Below are 21,597 nucleotides of genomic sequence, written 5' to 3' on the forward strand. Positions count from 1 at the left end.
TTTAAGTTCATGTTATCTCACCTTTTGAAAACCATAAATTGTATTAGAGCTTTTCTGGAATATTAGGGTCATCTCATCCACCAATATACAACATCATGGCTTAAGATAATGAATTTAACTTCAATGTCAAGCGAATGGTTTTCTTGAAATGTTTCAAAATATATATTGTGACTGCTCAGTGAACCGCACATTCGACGGTGTGGTGCATGTGTTGATACGATTGTCCCAGTCATATTCTGTGTCGTAATATGTATTAAATCTTTGTACACGTCTTTGGCTCTATTACTATTAAATAGCTACTCATATTTTTGTGTTAAATTATTAACATTATCTAAGCATTTAACTACCACTGAACAACATGTTATATGTAGTCTGTTATTATCTTTAATAAACTATGTCGTCTGTAATGGTTTGCTTATTTAAGATATTTAAGATATCGTATTTTACCTCATTCTTATCTTTAAACTCTTGTCAGAAAACAGGCATAATTATTTATTTAATGTGCTGCAACTAAATACACGTTTTACAAAATGTCCAACTCGCTACAATGGCATCATGTTGCGGTAATGTTGCTACATCCTTTGAGTATACGTTACAGTTTGGATGACAAGGATCCTTTTGATTTCACTCAGCATGACTATAATAAATGTAACTCAAATCACTCACAAGTTTGTGTTGACTCTACGGTCATTTCGCGATCCGTTCATGCGTAAAATAAATTTCAATTCAATAGCAAATATCAAAGCTCGCTTTGCTTCGCCCCGGGCACGTTCTTTGGTCTCACGTTATTTAAAACATATCTTGGAAGTCCTTTATAAAACAAATTCTCAAAAGAATACACAGTTAGTCAAAAGAAAGTACTGTATAGGGTTCAATAAACAATATAAAGTTCAGACCAAAAGTGTATGACGTCACATAAATCTTTTAGGATGCTTTTAACTTTTTTGAAATGTTAAAAATAAACACAAAATTGTAAAAATTGTTTAGTTTTAGCCATAATCATATATGCATTCGATGCCAATATCACAACAACTGAATGTAAAGTATTGTATCTAATATTTTTATGTGCATGATTACATAGAAGATACCTAAAGTTTAGCAGAAAATATTATTTAGGACTTTGCAAAGAAACCCCAGCTTTTTCTATCTTAGATAAACGAATTCAACGCAATGGTAAATAAAGTAAGATATTTTTATAAAGAACCTGTCTGTTTTATTTGATCTCACCGTTGACGAAGCAACATTGGGTAATCATAAAGCGACCTCCCCGTCAAATCCAGATGGTAAGAGACAGGCTGACTAGGGGTTTCCACCTGATCGAATTATCCAATAGAACGCCACAAGGCGAAGCAACATCAGATATATCCGATACTCGCTGATATTGGCCATCAGTGCTAAGATCTTAACACTCGTGATATTCCAAACTCTGAAGACAGATGCGTGTATGGAGGATTTTGATTTACCAACAACTTCTCTTCGCTATCAAATCAGTAGCATGTGCCAGGGACAAATGAATTTGCCACCATTGTACAATTACTTCTGTGCTTCTGTTTAGTTGGATGTATGGATTGTGAGTAGAGCGGCTTTACCGACGGTGTGCTGTATTCTCTGAAGAGTGCTATAACAAGGGAATATTTGCCTTTGTTTTCACATAGTATTAAATTGCGTATTTAAACAAATCGTATGTACTTAATATAGGGTACATTTTATTCAATAGATATGTTTGTATTGTGTTCGCTGCCAGCACTAAGCGTCGTTATTTATATGAATCGTAATTAAGGCAAACATAATTTTAAATATTAAAATTAGTGAAGGGTATTGACAATTTGGTATTGCTTCGTGATTAATTTAACATTTTAATATTTTGATATTTGTAATAATTTACAATTGTGGAATTGGTCGGCCGAATATAATGCAATCAACCTAAAATTGCCTTATGTCTTCATGATAATCTTCTCCCAATCGATATTTAGATGTGTTTCACTCAGTTTAAATTGTCTCAATGAAAATTTCATTGAGAACAATTGATGGACATTCATAATTATAATCTGATATTCTAACAAATAAAAAAACTTGGAAAATGACATTTATTACTGTGCAAATGAAAGAGAATAAATACATAAATACAATGGAATGATATGAAATGAAACAAATGACTACCAACGTATGTTATGAGAGCAATGTGATGCATATCAACATTAGACTATTTTAATCCGATTTACAAACATATCATTGACAGAGAACCAACTACGATTAATGAATAAACTAACCTTTCGCGTACTATTTATGTCATAACAGACAGATAGGAACTAAGTACACCAGAGATATATAAAAGATATTTAGAGAGCAGGAGGGAAAACGTCCGATATGGGTAACAAATTGCCAAACTGTGCGATCCCGTACCCCAGTAAGAATAAGCACCTACATATGGTACTAAGTACGGAGCAGATCAAACTTGTACAGGGGTCTTGGGAGCTCCTCAAGGATAACCTTGGAAGGTTAGGGCTCATCGTGTTTCTCCGGTGAGTTTTAATGTGTGTTGTTCATGATATCTCAGTCATTAATTCGTGACAAAAAAGTAAGGCATCGTCATCATAATAATCATCATCATCAACAACATCATCATCATCATCATCATCATCATCATCATCATCATCATCATCATCATCTTCATCATCACCATCTACTAAATACTTTTTTTTTCAGTTTTGGCAATATGTTTCTTATGCAATATGCCGTTATTTATCCACATATTGTTCACTTTCAATTATTCAAAAAATATCTCAGGCATATACAACCTGATAACGTTTGTTCAATGTGCTTTAAATAAAATTTGAAACTAAAAGTATAAGATACAGTAATGATAATACTAAGTTAAACTGAGATTTAACTAAAGGGTTGCTTTGGACAATTCGTTACAGATTCATATAGACATTTATATACTCATTGCATGACTTCACAACCAGTAGTCATTTTTCTTCTTAGAGTAAACAATTTATATCTAAAACAGTTTTTAAAGATAAACATTAAATACATCGTGGCAAAAATGTTCTATTTTTTATTGAAAATTCAGTCAATATGACACGAAGTACTTATCCGAGATCTCTAGAATCTTTAACAAGTATTAACATGTTGGAGGACAATTCTTTCTTTTCATGATTTAGAGTATCCTTTTGCTTAAAAATGGTTTGTTTGAAAGAGATGAAGGAACGGAAACAGCAACATAAATAACACATTTTTTGCTCCATTTAATTATTTGGTATGCGCCATACCATGGGAAAGGTTAAATAATTAAGTAAACAAAATAATGATAAGAAACCCTGCTAATTATTTCTTTCGCTTTTTCCTATTACTTCCTTATCGCACGATAGTAATTGGCCAATCTAAGAGCGTTCAGGTTGTTACCAAGAAAATAAACATCTCTAAACACATATGTGAGATATCTAACTATGAAATGATTTTGACACAAGCTAAGGATCGTAAATTATCTTAATCAATTAAACCTTAATCAAAGATAAAATGATACTGTGTTCTCTATAAGACATCTAAAACATGTAAGCATGTAAAACAACTCCTAACAACTCCTAATGATACTGTATTTTTATCAATATACTCGTTTGGATCAAAATGTATATATTATATGATATTGGACCTTCATTACAATAAAGTTTTATATAAAAAGTACAATTATAAAGAATACCTTCAAAGTTAATACATAATACTTCCAAATACACAGACTCAACATTGGCTGGTGCACAAACCTGTATATTTATGATGTTTAATTAAACTCAACATTGGTAATATCTAATATCATCTAAAGAGGATTTTAGAGTTCATGAAGCATTTTGATAGACTTATGCTTAGCATGTCAATGAGGATGGAAACTATTTGAATACTATTAAAGGGGTCGTCAGTCTAGGTGTTGAATGGAACAAAACGGTGGAATGACGTGACAGGAAAATCCTTTCCTGAAAAAACTAATTACATTTGTTTGTAAGTAGCTCAGTATTAATATACAACACAAATACCGATACTGTCTACCGTTACTGGTACAACAAGTCATTACAATAGACATTGCCAATGACCCATACATAAACATATAATAAATATGTTAGACACTGGAGGGATTTTCTACGTTACTCATCCTTTGTCATAGAACGCTTTATCTACGTTTGAGCATGTTTATGCTTTCAACATAGTTCTCGTTGAAACGAAATATAACTGCAGTAACAATGATTAAGTTGACAAATAGTAATTAATACTGAATACATTAATAGCTCCCTTGTAGCACATCAACCATTTAAAACCTAACCTCAACGAATTTCTGGTATTAAATGTTTATAATAGATCACCACCAATTTGTTTCTGAAATATGTTTAAACTAATATCAAATACAAAATGACGCCGATGAGAAGACTTGGCCACTTGTTTCCAATTCTTGGTGAATTAGAGAAGGAAATTTAGAGTGTTTTTTAACAGGTATCAAAAGTGTTAACCCCTGTTTTTTTGTCATAGAAAATCTACTAACCAAGCCATATTAGAATATTACTGTGGTTCACGAAAACTTACATAAATGTATGCAATCCAAAACAATACATTTTGTGAACAAAGCAGCTGTCGCTGATCAAGTATGATGCTTTGGGATTAGATTTGAATGATAAATAGTACTTTTAAATATTCGTATTCACTTATGCCTTTAGCAATTCCCCAGATGTGCCTTTCACTAATTAAAAAAACCCATTTTACTCTAGCCATGTTGTCTTTTATTGATGTAATTTCCTAATATGGACAGGCTTTTTAAGCAATGAGTATAAATGTGTTATCATCAAAGAGCACCATGTATATCTTTGATGTTGCATAGGCAGCGTTTCTCTGATATTCTTCTTTTTATTGCACTAGCAGCGGGGGTTGTCCATGGTCGGTGCATTATACCAACTCTTTGATGATACACTTGAATTTATTACCGCTAGCGTCTGTATGTTCTGAGAAGTTTCAATTCGTGGATTAAAGAATATCGTTATTTATATTATTGGCGTCATTGTAAGAAACACATCCTTTGATTGTTTTTATACTTCAAGTGCATTTCTTCTAACGTGTGAATAAACATTAAATGCACACAAAATTTCGATAACTCTAATAAACAAAATATTTTTAACCTAAAGATGTCAAAAGCTTTACCCTCAATTTCAGGCTATTTGAAACGGAACCGCAAATGAAGACGATGTTTCCAAAGATTGTGCAAATGAACCATGACAACAAGCTGGAGACAAACATTGACAAAGACATGTTACAACGACACGCAGTAACCGTGATGGAAGGGTTAGGGGCGGCTGTGGAAAGTCTGGACGACTCAAGATTTCTCAACAGTGTTTTAATATCTATCGGCCAAACCCACGTTCAACGCCAAGTCAAACCACACATGGTCAAGGTTGGCTAAGTAATTATTCAGATAAAAATTAAGTCATTTCAAGATTGAGTGTAACAATTTAAAGTTGTTTTGATATCAGTTTTAATTGAGTTCATTTCCCTCGATAGAAATAAAAAGTACTTTATGGAAGGCACCAAACAAAATAAGCCTTCGCTTGGAATGGAAACCGGAGACTGCTTAATGCCATCCGAAAACTTAAAACTCTACTTAAAGCACTGAGAACCCTTATTGACAACCTTGCAAGGTTGCTTTGTGTCCATACATATTGGGTCATTATTAGTCATGGTGAACTTACAGTGGCGCGATGAATGCCCGTTGAATACAAGGTAAAAATAATGTGTCACAGTGTATTTTTTGGAAAACTACCATTTCTCATCATTCATCTTGAGATTTTTCTTAAAACGTCTCGAAATGGCTTACGAATACTTAAGCGGATTAAGTGTAAGACTTAAGGGTTTAACTTGATTAAGCTAATAATTCGATCAATTCTTAATGTTTCTGAGCAATCTGAAGGACTATTTTACTTCATTCATATCTACTCATTTAAACAAAATGTGCAAGTGTCAATTCGAAATGCTAAAATATCATGAAAGGGGGTTTGCATGTAAATAAAATCCAAGACATTTTGAACTTATTTTCAAATATCTTAACAAGATACAGTCAATCGTGTGCGTATCACTTCGTATTGCAGATTTAAGGATTGCAAACAGCTGTTGAAAAATTGGATGCCATTTCCGAAAATTGTCCGTTACAACTGAAGCGGAAGTAACTCAGCAGCATTTCCTATAGGCCAAATATGCATATGCAACTGTGAATAATCATATCTTATGACATCGCTACTAATAAGTGTCAACTATTTAACAAGTATAATGGACATCTTATCAGTTTTTTACAAACCGCATATTGATCTTAAAAATATAGTAACGTTTTGAAACAAACTCAAAGACAATGTGTTAATTTCTTTAACTTAAGATAAATAAAATAAATTACAGTTTCTTTAACTCGTTTGTGTTTTGAAGCTATTGCAATATCTCTGGTAACGTCCTTTCGGATTTGTCTTCATTTTGCTAAAACTAATGTATTGCAATGTTGTGTAGCCGAAAAATCACCCAATACTTTACCGATATTTGTGTGGTAAAAAGTCGTTTATCTCAGATAGTAACACAAAAAATGATTTCACTAAACGATAAGCGTGCATTGAAGAAAATGGTTAGGATCAGACGATTTTATAAGATAAAGGTTAATCGTATCGTAACAACTTTTAAATGTAATAAAAACTTTCTGTTTGTTTCAGAAATTATGGCCTTCCCTCAATTATGGTCTCCAAGAAGTGCTTGAAGAATATTATACGAAAAGTGTTGCAGAAGCGTGGAAAACAGTGTATGACTATATCTGTGTCTATATGAAGTTGGGAATGGAAAATCCAGACATTGATCCCGACAATACCAGCGAAATCGGCAGATAACAGACAAGATATAATTCATTGAGTCATTGATTGTTTTTATTTATTCACCTGTTTATCGTTGCCATTGTAAGAAACTTGAGGTGTGCATCATATTACTTTGACAATCTACATGACAATATTTAAGTTAAAGGTTCTTTGTATAATGTCATATCAAAGTTGCGGCACAACTATTGTCATAAATTTGGCATAATTTATTTATTAATAATACTTCCGTGGAAGCCTTTGATATATTTGCATGAATGAAAAGCTAACACAGCATTTCAATATATATTTTTTTTATTTAATTAGAAAATGTTTCTCTTATTACATATTTTAATGACACTACACAAAATAGGATGGTATAACAATACTTAATATTCTCGTTTTTATTCATTACAAGGTGCGTTTGAAACAATAACATACAGAATAGGCCATCGTTTATTTCTTGAATGTATATTGATAATAAATTTGTAAGTTTAATGTCTAAAGATGATATGTCAGTTCCTATGTTTACATTTATAAACAGGTCAATTAAGACTTGAATGGCGCTTAGAACTTCTCAACATATTTGAACCCAATTTAATTATTTTTTATGAAGTAGCGGTGTTAGGAATGCACGTAGAAAAAAAAGTTATGAGGATGCAAGAACATTCACACTAGCAAATGTTAACTTTTAAACAGACACAAAATCCATTGATGTTGTTAAAATCTAAAACAAGTATCATGGTCAACTCCTTCCACTCCATTTCAATAAGTTGGAAGATTTCATTAGTATATGTGGTCATGATATTGTCAGCATTAAATTGGCTTTGTTCTTTAGATTTACTTAAGACATATTTTAAAAGTTTCACGGCATGATTATACAATTTTAATGTTCAAAGATTGCCTGTAGGAAACCAAAAACAATACAAACCAAATATTGTGCAAGTGGAAGATTGAAAGGTTAACGATTATATAAATGCATAATATAAGCGTTAAGGAGCATCATGCATTTTTTCATCAATTAGGAACTACAGAGCTTTTCTTAAATCCGTATATGTTTTTTTTTGTTGTTCAATTGGGTTAATCAACATATGACTTTAGATAATATACTAACTGAAGGCAATATATATGCATGTAGGTTATATATAAACGTGTCAACCTCATAGCCATCATACGTTTAGCCAGCTATCATAGCCAGCTTAAGTTGGTAATAATGTGAGAGAACTTGGTCATTTCTCTACCGGTCGCATTGCCCTTTTTTATAAGAAGGAGTCTTATATAAATTAATAATGATAATGTTTCTCAAATTGATTGATGGTTTTAATTTATATAATCGAATGCTTTAATTACATTCTATATTTACAAGTGTAACTTATATATACATATCTAAATACGGTACATGTTTTGGGGAAAGAATTCCCCTTTTTAATGGAAACCACTCATAACATAATGCCAGCACGTTGCTATTTGGATGTTTTTTTTATTTACTTCGGAATGTATTGAACACGTAAGTATTATATATGACGAGCTGAATATGCAACCCGCCCATTATAACATAAATGACAACGTAGTGATAACATTCTTTCGCAAGAACGAATCGCGATAAATTGATCTGATCGAAACCAATTTTCAGATTTTTTTTCTCGATGAAGTCAATCGCGTTGGTTTTGTAGCGGCGTATACGTATCACGTCAAAAATGAGATTTTACCCTATCATGACAGGGCAAGGAAATTAACATGGAAGCTATTTTCGAAATATGTCTGTTTTGTCATTTCACGTTCTATATTTGTTCCTTTTTCCGACAGAGGATGCATTCTCACGAGGTTTTGACTCTCGTTCTGTTAAAATAAAATGAAACAACCCTAGAAATATTAAAAAAGACAAAACAGTATCATTGACTGATTAAGTAGGACTAAGAGTATATGCATGTGTCTATTTACCACGCTTAATGTCACAGTGTTGATCTTTTTATTATAAACTTTCCTTCACGGGTTCAAATCTTGTAAATCTATTACTTACTTTTTAGTTTGCATCACTTAAATATCTTAACACAGTAACTGTATCTGGTTATATTTTAAATTGGCTAACACGTAGCCAAAGAAATAATATTCCCACAAACTAAAAATACACAAGAAAAGTTAAGAGTTAAGAGCCCGACGATAAGGTTCGTTTAATGCATTTCATGCAACAGGCCTTAGTCCAACTTTTTAGTTACTTACGTCCGTTGACTGGTTAGGTATTGAACGGTTTGAAAACTTTACTATGTATTGCATTGTGGTCTTTGTGAATTGAGTAAAAGCACTATTTTTTTAAGCAATAGAAAGTCCAACGCCATCATGCATTCGATGGGATTTGGACGTTTTTCGCTTAACAGAAGCGTCTTGTAATACCGCTAGAATAATTTCCACATTGTAAACATATATCTTTGTTGATCGCTTGACTCTGGCTGTGCTTTAAAAGAAAATATTAAGCAAAAACTCTTAAGTCATTTTCCTCAAATTTGAGAAGTCATATTAGAAGTTATGTTCTCATGAAAGTTAATATTCATTAAAATAAAAAGTCTTAAGTAAATAAATGAATCCTATTACCAGTGAGTAACGTGGCTTGGAAAAGCGACTTAATTATGACATTAGGTAAATGATAAATCATATATTATAAACAGGGTTTAAGATATTATAAATTAAGGAAAACTTTCTCAAAATTTGTTAATGATCGTTATATTCTTATATCAAAGTACAATAGTGGTCTTAAGTAGCTCATTGCTGATAGTAATGCTTATCCTGATTTTTATTGTGATGTTTTAAAGAAAATTCGTAAAATCAAAATGTTTCCAGCAGGTAGTAGGGCAGATAAACTCAATGAATTACTTGGATTTTATTTAAACCGTGGATATCAAGGCAATATTTTGAAGAGTAAATGCCTTCTTATTATTTAAGATGAATTCCTGCCTTACATAACTAAGGTTTCAGTCAACTGATTTTATTAAGATTTTGCTAATTCATGTTATCTTTAAAACCTTTTTTGGCTGACTCGGAGTGTTTTGGCATGTGATATTTTTAAATTTTTCAAATCATTTGGAAGGAAGGATTAGCAAATACATGTCGCTTCTATTTTTGATAATGTTTTCTTTATTTGTTCCCAGTTTTAATACAATAATGCTTTTAATTTTTAGCAGGGTGAAAAAAGAACTTTCCTCAAATATTCGACATGCATTTGATTGTAGTTCAAAAGTTTTCCCAACAAATTAAGAACTATAAGAAAAGTTCCATAATACAATACGACAATACATATTAAGCTAGCATTTGTACGACTATATAAATTATTATAATTCGTATAAGTAATGCACGGTATTATCTTTCCTCTATCTTAGTTCATTTGTTGATCGATCGCCGCTGTTCCTCACGGTATTGTATTCCATTTAAAGACAAATTGAATCTTCTACTGACCTCGTTAACATTATTTCCGAGAATAATGATATACAGTGACACAAATTATACCTTTGTCAAGTAATCTCAGTGTCAGCTTCAGGAACATGAAGCAGACACATTCTGTCGCAATTGCTTAAGATCAGAAGTATACTGCATAAGTATTGTAGATGGAATACTTTGTTGATTATGAGTTAACTGTATACTTTGGTATACAATGTATTACATAAATATAACAGTTTACTATTTTTTCAACAGTAACCAATTCTACATTTTTCATAAACAAAGCGAGTACACTGCTAATTAACATAATTCGCCTGCTAGCGACTCAGTCCGAATGTCGAGCTATTTTGTTGGTAAGTCAATTAATGAGTTTTGAACTAAATGATTTACCTCAATAAAATGAATTGAGCTGAGATCATCGTATTAAATTCAGTTCATGCAAATGTCATATAATGCCCTCTTTATGTTATTATTGTGAAGTTATACCGTTTTTAAAATCCTACCATTCTTTTTAAAGTTCAAATCATTTGACAAAAACCTAAGATAAATGCAATTGCATTTTGACCTTGAGATTGGCTCTTTTAATGGCACTGTCGTACTTTGAAAATTGGTACCATTAAAGAGGGTATATTTGCCACAGTGACTGGCGATATCAACTTATTTAAATACAAATTCAACGTCATAAAAGTGACTAGGACATGAAACTTTATAAATGATCACTATCATTGTATATGAAGCATTCAGTCAGTATAGCCTCACAGTCGAAAACCCTCGAAATAAGTCAATACATTTAGATGTTATTCAATATAGTTTGCGATTGTCCCCAAAACACACATACTTTCTTCCTGAATTTTTTATTAACCAAGACAGGTCTAATTTGAAATGTGTCCAAAAAACTCATTTTCAAGAAAAGTAAAAAAGCCTTTCTTTTAAATATTTGACATTGAATGTAATTCAATAAAAGTGCGAAAAATCTATTGAATTTTTACTGACCATGTTAACATTATTTCCGAGAAAATTGATTTACAGTGGCCAAAATTATGGCTTTGTCAAGTAATCTCAGTGTCATTTTGAGGAACACGAACAAGACATATTCTATCACAATTGCTTAAAATCAGAAGACTCGGTTAATGATTAACATTTGCAGATGGACTACTGTGCGGATACAGAGCTAATTGTTTATTAAAGTATATGCAATGTATGAAATAAGTATAACAATATAGTACTATTTACTATCCAGAATTAGCAATTCTACATTTTTCATAAACAAAGTTAGATAGCTCATTGAATTGCAATCGCCTTTCAGCGACGTAGTCCGAATGTTGAGCAATATTTTTGGTAAGTCAAAGCATAAGTTTTAAAGAATAAGAAATAAATGATGTCATCATTGATTGAAAGCGAAAAAAGTTTCGTTTATTCAAGTATGTAATCAATATCATAAAGGTGACTTGAACACTATACATTATTAATGATAAGTGTCACTGTATAAGAAGCATTCAACAAATATAGCAATGCGGTTAGATTGTATCCAATAGTCTTATTTGAATACTACTTTTGAATATATCCGTTATAGTAACAAAGAACTGTTTTGTGAGAATTCAAAAGCTGGATTTTGACAGACCGGAAGAAACTCTATATCAATGGTAATGTCCTGCGATAGTTTGCCGTCGTGTTAGCATACATGTCTTAGAAGTTTCGCTACTTATTAAAGTGGTGTATCGCAATGGAAGGACAAAAACTCCCTTGCAGCCAAACTTTTACTTATGAGATTGCCTTAATGCGAAGGATCAAAGCCCAGATAGGTTTCAACGAGACATGGAGCGTCAAAAGGCCAAAGGCTTATATTACTTTAATATCTAATAACGTCTCATTAAACGTTGGGGGTAATCTTATTGAAGAAAACCCGTTGGGAATTTTCCAATTGCTAATACATTTGGCCTAACCCGAAATGCATTATTTAACTTATTATTTGATTTGCCCTTCTGTAGCAAAAAAATAGTTCCCTTCTGTAGCGAAAAATATTTCCTAGGAACTTGATATTGTGGAAGGTTTTTCTTGAATAAATGTAAATCATAACTGATGACCGAAATATATTTCGCAATCTACCCAAACAAGACATTCAGCAAACGTTAAGCATTTAAATTAAATTGGCCTTTATTTATGTAATTGTCATACGAGTTGTCCTGAAAACAGCTGCCTTATGTTTCAAAAGAAGCAAGGTTTGATCGCAAATTAAATTCACTTGCATTGCAGTAAGGAGCGACCATGCATTTCGTATGATTTTTAAGAATTTCGATAAGTTTCTGTGGACTGATTTAAGCATTTTTGCTTAAGTAGACTACATTGGGCCAGATTCTCCAAATATGTAACACCCGACAGGGAATGTAATTTTCCTTTAACCTATTTGAAGATATGATTTTGTTTGTATCAATTGCCCATTGTTAAATACTACTCTCCATTTTGTGACAATGTTAAATGTAACTTTGATCATTTTTTTTAAGAAATTTCCGCAAAATCTCTATGAGATGATAATATCCTACCAAGTATAATTTGGAATCAATCAAACAAAATATATTACAAAACAAAAACAAAACACATCATTTTTAAAGAGAACACATTGTTTTAGAGAAGCTATATAACGTTAACACGTAAATAAAATCATAACATTGGTAAACAACATCGCACGCTGGTTGTGATTAAATGATATTTATACGTCAATGATACAGAATGCAAGACAAAATATCAATTGCATATGCTCCAATCTGTTTCTTAAATGCCGACACTCGGTATCGCTGCGTTACCGGTTACTCGAAACAGAAAAACGAATAAAGGCATTTTGTTTATCAAATATGGTCTGACAACCGATGTGGCTAATGTTTACCGTTTTTGATATTTTGTTACTTGAAACACCTCTATATTTCTTTTCTCCTAATAAAAGTTATCAAATAGTATTATGATTTCGATGGCAGACAATACCACAAGTTGCAAGATCTTTCGCCATGAGCTAAATGTTTCAAGCATAGTAACGTTGTTTTAACACTTACCAGTTTAAAGCAAGGCTACGGTCCAATACGTCCGATTTGTAGTGGCATACTTATTGCATATGATATTATATATTTTCATGACAGAGCAAGGAAAGTCCTATGGAAGCTATTTCAACATTGGTGTCATAATTCCTGGTGTTCAATATCTGAGGCAGAGCGTCTAATTTCTTCTTATTTTCATTAGGATAAGCATGTTAAGGAATCTGTTTCATGCCGATTTTATATAATAAAATACTTTGACTCCAGTTGACATAAAAGAAATTTAGATGCAAATGGTTAGTGAATTGTAAACAAAACAATTGAACATGCGACATAATTCATTATAGATGGCGGCGTCTGTGGCGGCGACGGTGGCGGCGTCTGTGGCGGCGTAAGCCCAATATATCTGCAGAACATCACTGGACAGTGTTCGGGGGTATCATGTCTCTTAGAATATATACCGACCAAGAAACACTAGCGCTACGTCCCTTTTATCTCGGTAAAATTATATTTTGAAATAATCCGCCTGTTGACACCAGAGTTATACCCGTTTAATATTAAAACTTTTTAGGACGATAAGGATTTTTTTCTTCTACTCACTCGAAGGCAATGACCAAGAAAAGCAACAGGGTTGTGAAATCCATGCTATTTACCTTTTTTATAGAAACAGTTGATTGTTGTTTAAATTCCTTAGGTTCTTTTTAGAATGAGTCTTGTATCTCAAACCTCATTGAAGATGTAATCTGTGCTCATCAACTGTATGGATGAAAATAAAAAAAAGACAGAATGCGTTTATAATTGATCTATTGTTTCTTGTAATATTTCTCCAAAGACGTTTGTTTTTACGCGACTTTGTGAGATGCGGATTGACGTGAGATTTGAATCATGGCAAGGCAGCATTACTTGGTAAATGACAAGATTTTGTCGAAACAAAAACAATGCGTGTATATATTTGAATTCAATGGGTGATTGAAAGAACGTCCACTTGCCCTAACATATAGAAAAGATACGTTACATTTAATAGCAGATGTAACACAATAGAAGCTTCGATCTGTGTGATAAAAATAGACAGAGAGACACTTTTTTAACGTGTTTTGTCGGAAATAATCCTTCATGTTCAATTATGATTTTTCATGACAACATGGCAAAAAGAGAGATTTCACTTGATCTGGTAATGTATGCGTTTTAAGCGTGCGAAATCCTTTGGTGGTAGAATTAATGTTGAACCATTTTTAAAAGCAGAATGAATTGTTTGAACGTATGGCCATAAAACATTTTGATCGAGGAAGACCAGTGGCATCAAATTCGCGAACGCTGCATTCTAAGTATTTGAAATTATGATTATTGTTATATGGTGCAAAGTGGAAATCTTCTAGTGAACTTATCATTACTATCAATGAACAATTTTAAACTTACCGACACTGTAGTATTGTGATGAAGATCAGAAGAATCTTTCCACAGTCATGTATTCGTTTCTTTGCAAAGTTATGGTTTTCATGCTAAATATTCTTTAATTCAATAGCAATGTAGCATTGATTCCATAATTTATTTGTTTATTCAAAGAAGGCTTTGATTCGTGTTTGTTATCAGTACCTCAGTAACTGTGCATGAATGGCACTTTGAGACGGACATTGAAAACAGTGATCAGCAAGCATGCAAAATTACCATTTTCAAGGTTGTGACTTATTTTCCCCAAAGACTTAGCCTTCGTAATCAATTCACAAGTCTTGTCAATGAATCCCATTGGGAATATAAAACCTCTTGACCGAGTTATGTAATTTGTTTTACGACTAGAAATTTAATGACAACCATTGCTGACATTTCTTGAAAGAAACGAACACTCAATCGACACTGTAGAAATCTAAAACTTTGTAAGTACAGTCACAAAGCCCTTGTAGGAAAATTAAACCCTGAATCGTAGGTATGTGAGCAGTGTTCATGTATTGCGATGTACAACACCACCTTATGTGTTACATATTTTCTCAAGTTATTTTAACGAACAAATACAAGATATCTCAATATATTTCTTACAATATGACACTTATATAATAAGTATGGTTCAAATCCGGCACAAATATATTTTGACTGCGTATGTTACCTATTTCGGAAAGCTTTTTACAATGAATATCAGCTACTGCATAAAGCAACACATATCCGGTCCAATCATGAATTAATGTGTATGACATAAAGGAGTTAAAATTTTCTGTTTATTTTTTTTTTGCTGGAACGCCTTTTCCACCAGAAACATGATCAAATATTTAAATAAGAAACAACAAATCGCGTTCTATTTGCTGAGGCATACGCGTCGAGAGTGAGATTTTACTCGTGAAAAACGTTCAGTTTTAAAAAAGTAATATCAAGAGCGTTTTGAGGATTTCAGTAAAAGCCAAAGTTTCCTTTAAGACTCTTTTCAAAATTAGAGGAGCTTTCTAAAGGTGTTTTTCCGCCGATCGTCTGCATAAAGCTACCCGTTGTGTTCCTCATGACAGTGACTGCTTCATGGCTTTAAATTGTCACACCTATACCGAGGTCTTGAAATCCGTCCTAATTATCTTACACAAAAGTGCTACGCATTCTAGCGTATTTACTCAGCATGTCTTGATCTAATAAAAAAATGAGTCATTCTGAAATATATTCGTTACATATATCGACACTGTTTTAAATAAGCTGGTATTTACGTGGTAGACATACCCAGTATATATCAAATTGGTAAAGACGCAACAACTGTGAAAGATACATGTCTCGTAAGCAATGTAATACATAAGTAAGTAAGGTTCAATGAGTTTTACGCAACGATATCACTTCTATGTAAGTGTTTGACAATTTTATTTTCTTACTATTGTCTCATCTTAAACGCCAAAGCTTACCTCATCTTTATTTCTGAGCAATAACGAGTTTAGATGTTATAGAATCGAACGACTGTTGCCAAATATTTTTTCGAGGAATGGCGTCAGAGGCATCTTCACAAACACACACATAAAAGACATATCTCCTTAATACTACTTTATTCATTCAATTGTACAAAATTTCGTCTATGATTAATCCGGCGGTGGCCTTGCCCAGTAACAGCCTCTGTCACGGAATTCTTTTTGAATTTTAGAGAAAAGTAAATGAAGAATAATGTACAGTAGGTATTCAACAAACGTTGTATTACCTTGTATTAACTGCTTCACGTTTCATTCACGAAAGTATTTGCTCCTTTTTTCAAAAGAAACATACTGTTTTACACGCAACATTTACAGCATAGGACACAGTAAAACATGTATTTATAAACTTCATAAAACGATTGCAAAATTAATGTAAATACAAACATTTAACTGGACATGTTTTGTATTGCAAAATAATTTACATTAAATTTAATGGAAAGCTGTGATAACTTAAACGTAATATAAACCGACATTACAGGTCGTTTATATTAAACTTTTAAAACGGTTTCGTTTATATCTGTGAGATATTTTAAAGAGAGCTGCATCTGTTAGAAATGTCTTTCCAGTATGAAATTGCTCCTACGTTTCTTACTGAAATAACCCACGCATGTTTAAGTGTGAATTAAAAACATTAAAAACACATCAAACTATGGCAAACAAACTTAATACTTTTTAGGAACTAATTGGTTATTGAACTACTAATATTTGACGTTCATTTACTTTTCGAAATAATTATGTCATGTGTATTGATATATTTATTGCTCACATCAATGCTGATTTATTACTGTTGATGAAAAGCCAACAATCGTTGATGAATATGATCAATGTAGAACATAGAAAGATGGAAGCAAACTATAGTGGTATAAATACCATTTACAGTCAACCCCATTGGCTTCAGCTAATTTGGCTCGAATTCCTCGTTGACTAGAACTGGTTGAAAAGGACCAATTTCTTAATATCGAAGGTAAGCATTATCGCTTGGCTTAGATTTTCCAAGGCTCGAGGCATTTTCGTCGGTCCCTGGGAGTTCGAGCCAACAGGGTTTCAATGTATTTTCAGAGCACCGAAATCGCGACCTAGGGGCGGGGCAATTTAATTGTTATAACAGTCTTGGTTATGGTTCTATCTTAGGTTTTGATTTATTTGTGTCCAACACGTATACCCTATTTACTACATGTAGACTTCCACTTACAACTTTTTTATTACTCAATTTCTGGCTTCTGGAATCGAATCACAAATGAATGTCTTTAAAAGAGTGTCGACGAACAGATATATTAATAAGAGGAAGGAATCATCAAATTGTTTTTTAATTATTTAATATGTGAAAAAGACCTTTATTTTCTGTTTGTCTGAGAAAATAAGGCCTTCCCTCGAGACTATGGTCTCCAAGCAGTGCTTGACGCATATTATACACTTATTGTTGCAGATGTGAAGTAAAGAGAACAGAAAAATGATCCCGACCATCCTAGAGAATTGGGGAGATAACAAACAACAGACAACTAATTTGGTCATTGATTGATTTTGCTTTTCCAATTGTGTATCATTACCATTTTATGACACGTGAATTATACATCATATTTGACAATCTGCGGGAAAATATCCATTTCAGCGACAGTTTGGTTAAATTTTTAATCGCGTAATTTTAAAGTTGTGGCACAAATTATGTCAGAAAACTAGCATAATCCTTCACCCATAATGAAGGCTCAATCTTGAAAGCCTTTGATATTCATTGATCGATAATTGCATAAATTGGATAAGTGCGGTATGTTTAAATGTATAGTCGATCATAGATATCTTGCATTGAATGTATAGTTGTATGTATACAGATAGTTTAAGGGCCTTTTCGCAATTACATATAACCAATTATTAACAGTATACTAACACTAGGAAGAACAACGTTTTAACCATTATGATAGCTTAATTGTGTATGTGTGTGATGTTCTACAATATCCGCGAACCACAGAGTGTACTTTGTATCTGAATATAATACCTTCCGTGTGAAGTGCAATTTAAACAATTGCTTCCTGAGAACACCATCATAGTGTATGCATTTGTCTGGATATAAAAGAAATGATTTTAATTAAATTGAGTCAACTTACACTTTACTGACGTTTTTTTTTTTTTTATTAAAATACTGTGCATGTTAAAAGGAATGCATATGATAATATAATACAAAATGAAGACCAAAGAACATGCTTGGAATTTTTATTTACCTTTAAACAGATATAATTTCCAGAGAGGTAGACTTACAAAGCTATTCATGTGGTGCATATATGGTCCAAATGCTTTTTAAAACGACCATTCATTATTGAGCGATTAAAATGGACCTTACCATTAAACTACGTATAATCAGAAGATGAATTTCCAATCGCTAAAAAAGATTCGTGGATGAAAATGATTACGCATCATATATCCATTGCCAATAAAATAGAGAATATATGACCGTATCAATTCATTTCCCCCAAGATCATTTGTGTTCTTGTACTTTTACTTGGAATCTTATTGCTGGTTAATAACCCGAGAACACGACAAGACAATACATACTACTCGACAATTGAGTCGAGATAAATTAACAAAATAAATATATTCGATGATATCATCCGGTCTCATCCATACTTTTCCTTCACGGGAAAATCTGAATTATTTTACACCGTTTAATGGTTTCAGGGTCAAGCAAATCAGTGGGATTATAGTTCCGAGGATAATGAAGTATAGCGACACAAATGATGGATTTCAAGTGATCTCAGTGTCATCAAGGGGAGCACGAAAATATATCACAATTGCGTTCCGTCAGCAGAGTTGTTTCCTGCGTAGAAACGCTTAAAGAAGGATTGCAACGTTAATTTGATACTTAAATAAACGCATAAGTAGGAACGCGTATCAAGAAGAGATAGTGCTGCTAATAATAATGCAATAAAGTGATGCTTGTATTGGAATCACTAGCACCTATCTTCATATTTTTATTACAATGGATAAAAACATCATTCCTACCAGGGGTAGCAAAGACTTTCCAGATGTTTCGTTAACATTTTTCCAGAAAAGTATGTGCTTAATCATGATTTGCCATGTACAAGTGCGAATTTTCAATTAATCTGATTATGTATTAGTTTTAAGCGTGACAGAATTTACTCGATATAACTTAACGGTATCTTATATGAAAGATCATAATGAAACAGATATCCAAACCGAACCAGTGGAATTTTATCATGAACGTGTTGCAGTCACAAACTTGCCAAATATTCCCGAAACGTACATACGACATATTGACTCTCTATATTTCGGTCCATGGAGAAGGGAGCGCACGTCTCTTTATGGAATTTTAGGACCTACTATTTTCAAAAATGCATGTATATATAGGTACTTCTTTTTTTCATTTCTCCCGGAAAATTTCATGTTCTGTAACAGTCAATTCTTAATTGCATTCAGGTACTCACAATGTCTTATTTGAATACTACTTTTGAATATATCTGTAAAAATAACAAAAAATAAAATAAATGTCTTGCCAGATTTCAACAGCTTGAAATCGCCAGACCAGAATAAACATAATATCACCGGTAATGTCCTACAATAGTTTGTTGTCGGGTAAGCATAAATATCTCAGAAGTTCGTCTACTTATTAAAGACGTGTATTAAAATAAAAGGACATAATTTTCCTTGAAGCCAAACTTTTACTTACGAGATTGTCTCAATGATAAGCATCAACGCCTATTAGGCTTTCAACGAGACACAGAACGTCAAAAGGCTAAAGGCACATATAACTTTAATATCTAATAACGTCTCATTAAATGTTGGAGAAATCTATTTGATGAAAAGCCGTTGGGAATTTGCCATTTGCTAATACATTTGCCCTAACCCGAAATGCATAATTGCCACTATTATATGTTAATATGTCTTTGCCCTTCTGTAGCGAAAATTATTTCTCGGCAACATTGTATTGTGGAAGGCTTTCCCTGAAGAAACGCAAGTAATAACTAGTGACCAAAATGCATTTCGTTAATCTTTAGTAAATGATGAACATCATTCTTACAATTTAAATTTTTAAAGCATGTTCAATTCGATTTAAAATTGCTTCTTATATAGATTATTGTAGTTATTTGAGCAGACCTGTAGACAGCTGCCTCATGTTTAAATACAAGCAAGGTTTGATTGCGAATTATATTGATTTGCACTACAATAAGAGCGACCACGAAAGATTGTTGATAAGTCTTTGTGGGCTAATTTTAACATTTTATGTTTAGTATACTACATGGTGTCATATCATATGAATATATTTTGTTAATCTTTTCATTACAGGGCAAATAAAGGTCACATTGAAGGTTATTCCACAGAGGTTTCTTTATTCCTTATGTTCTATATTTATATAACAGAGCATCTAATTTCGTCTCATTTCCATTAATTAAGACATGCTCAAGAATCATTTTCATATGGCTTTGATATAATACATCACTTCGACTCAGTTGGCATTTAAAGATATTTCAAATTCAAATGTTGTTTATTTGTTCCTTTTAAATTGTACACAAAATCAACTTAAAATGCGACATATCTCATTCTGGCGAAAGTGGCGGCGTCGGTTGCGGCGTCAGCTCAACCCTTTAGCAGAACATCACTTGACAGTGGGTGGGGTTTCATGTATCATGTAAATCTCTTTTATCTCTGTCTGTTACGTTGTATTTTGACATAACCCACCTGAGTAACACCAGAGTTCTGATCCCTTTACATCGACAAATTTAAGTAGGTATAGTTATTATGCAGACTCGGAAACAATGACCCAGAAAAGCGAACGTAACAAAAATGACTTTTGTTATAATCCTTTTTAACAGAAACATCTTTCTGTAGTTTTATTTCAGTAGATTCTTTTTAGAATGAGTCATGCATCTCAAACGTCAGCGAATATGCGCTATGCGCTCATCAAGTATATGGATGGAAATCATAGAAATAATGCGTTTATAATTGATATATCGTTTCTTGATATATTTCTCCAAACACGTTTGTTTACACGCGGCTTGATGAGATGCGCATTGACGTAAGTTATGAATCATGGTAAGGCAATATTACTTCGCAAATGACCAGATTTGGTCGAGACAGATCAACAAGATCTTATTGGATTGGAGATGGACGAAAACATACCAGTGCTAAAATCTGGTTTAATCCATTTGTTCCTACCCGGTAAGGCTAATTATTGTCTTGTCTGTACGTATTGGCATCGCTGAATTTATCTTGATTTTAGTCACATTACATCATCATGAATGTTCGGTAAAACTAATTACATTCATCATATTTATACCAATATTTAACAATACACATTATAATATGTAAAACGAAACCCTTAGGGAAGTACATTCGTTGTCGTGTTTTAATTCCTGT

The 21,597-nt window shown here is 32.7% G+C and overlaps 2 protein-coding genes across 2 annotated transcripts in view; one reads left to right on the forward strand and one right to left on the reverse strand.

Moving 5' to 3' along the window:
• LOC128208544 (uncharacterized) overlaps window positions 1-21,597 on the reverse strand; it is a 182,132-nt gene that overhangs the window by 97,007 nt on the left and 63,528 nt on the right. The gene's annotated exons all lie outside the window — the stretch shown is intronic.
• On the forward strand, window positions 2,285-7,043 carry LOC128209878 (neuroglobin-like). The gene is made up of 3 exons (XM_052914137.1): window positions 2,285-2,522; window positions 5,191-5,428; window positions 6,723-7,043. The coding sequence occupies exons 1-3, from the start codon at window positions 2,368-2,370 to the stop codon at window positions 6,891-6,893; spliced, it is 564 nt and encodes a 187-aa protein (XP_052770097.1). The 5' UTR covers window positions 2,285-2,367; the 3' UTR covers window positions 6,894-7,043.

The sequence above is a fragment of the Mya arenaria genome, chromosome 11 (assembly GCF_026914265.1).
Source record: "Mya arenaria isolate MELC-2E11 chromosome 11, ASM2691426v1".
Classification (NCBI taxonomy): Eukaryota; Metazoa; Mollusca; class Bivalvia; order Myida; family Myidae; genus Mya; species Mya arenaria.

Bases quoted from the DNA above. Each gene is read 5' to 3' on its own strand.
- LOC128209878 (XM_052914137.1), top strand. From the start codon at position 2,368: ATGGGTAACAAATTGCCAAACTGTGCGATCCCGTACCCCAGTAAGAAT. The intron at 2,523-5,190 runs GTGAGTTTTAAT...CCTCAATTTCAG, and splicing joins GGGCTCATCGTGTTTCTCCG to GCTATTTGAAACGGAACCGC. The intron at 5,429-6,722 runs GTTGGCTAAGTA...TGTTTGTTTCAG, and splicing joins TCAAACCACACATGGTCAAG to AAATTATGGCCTTCCCTCAA.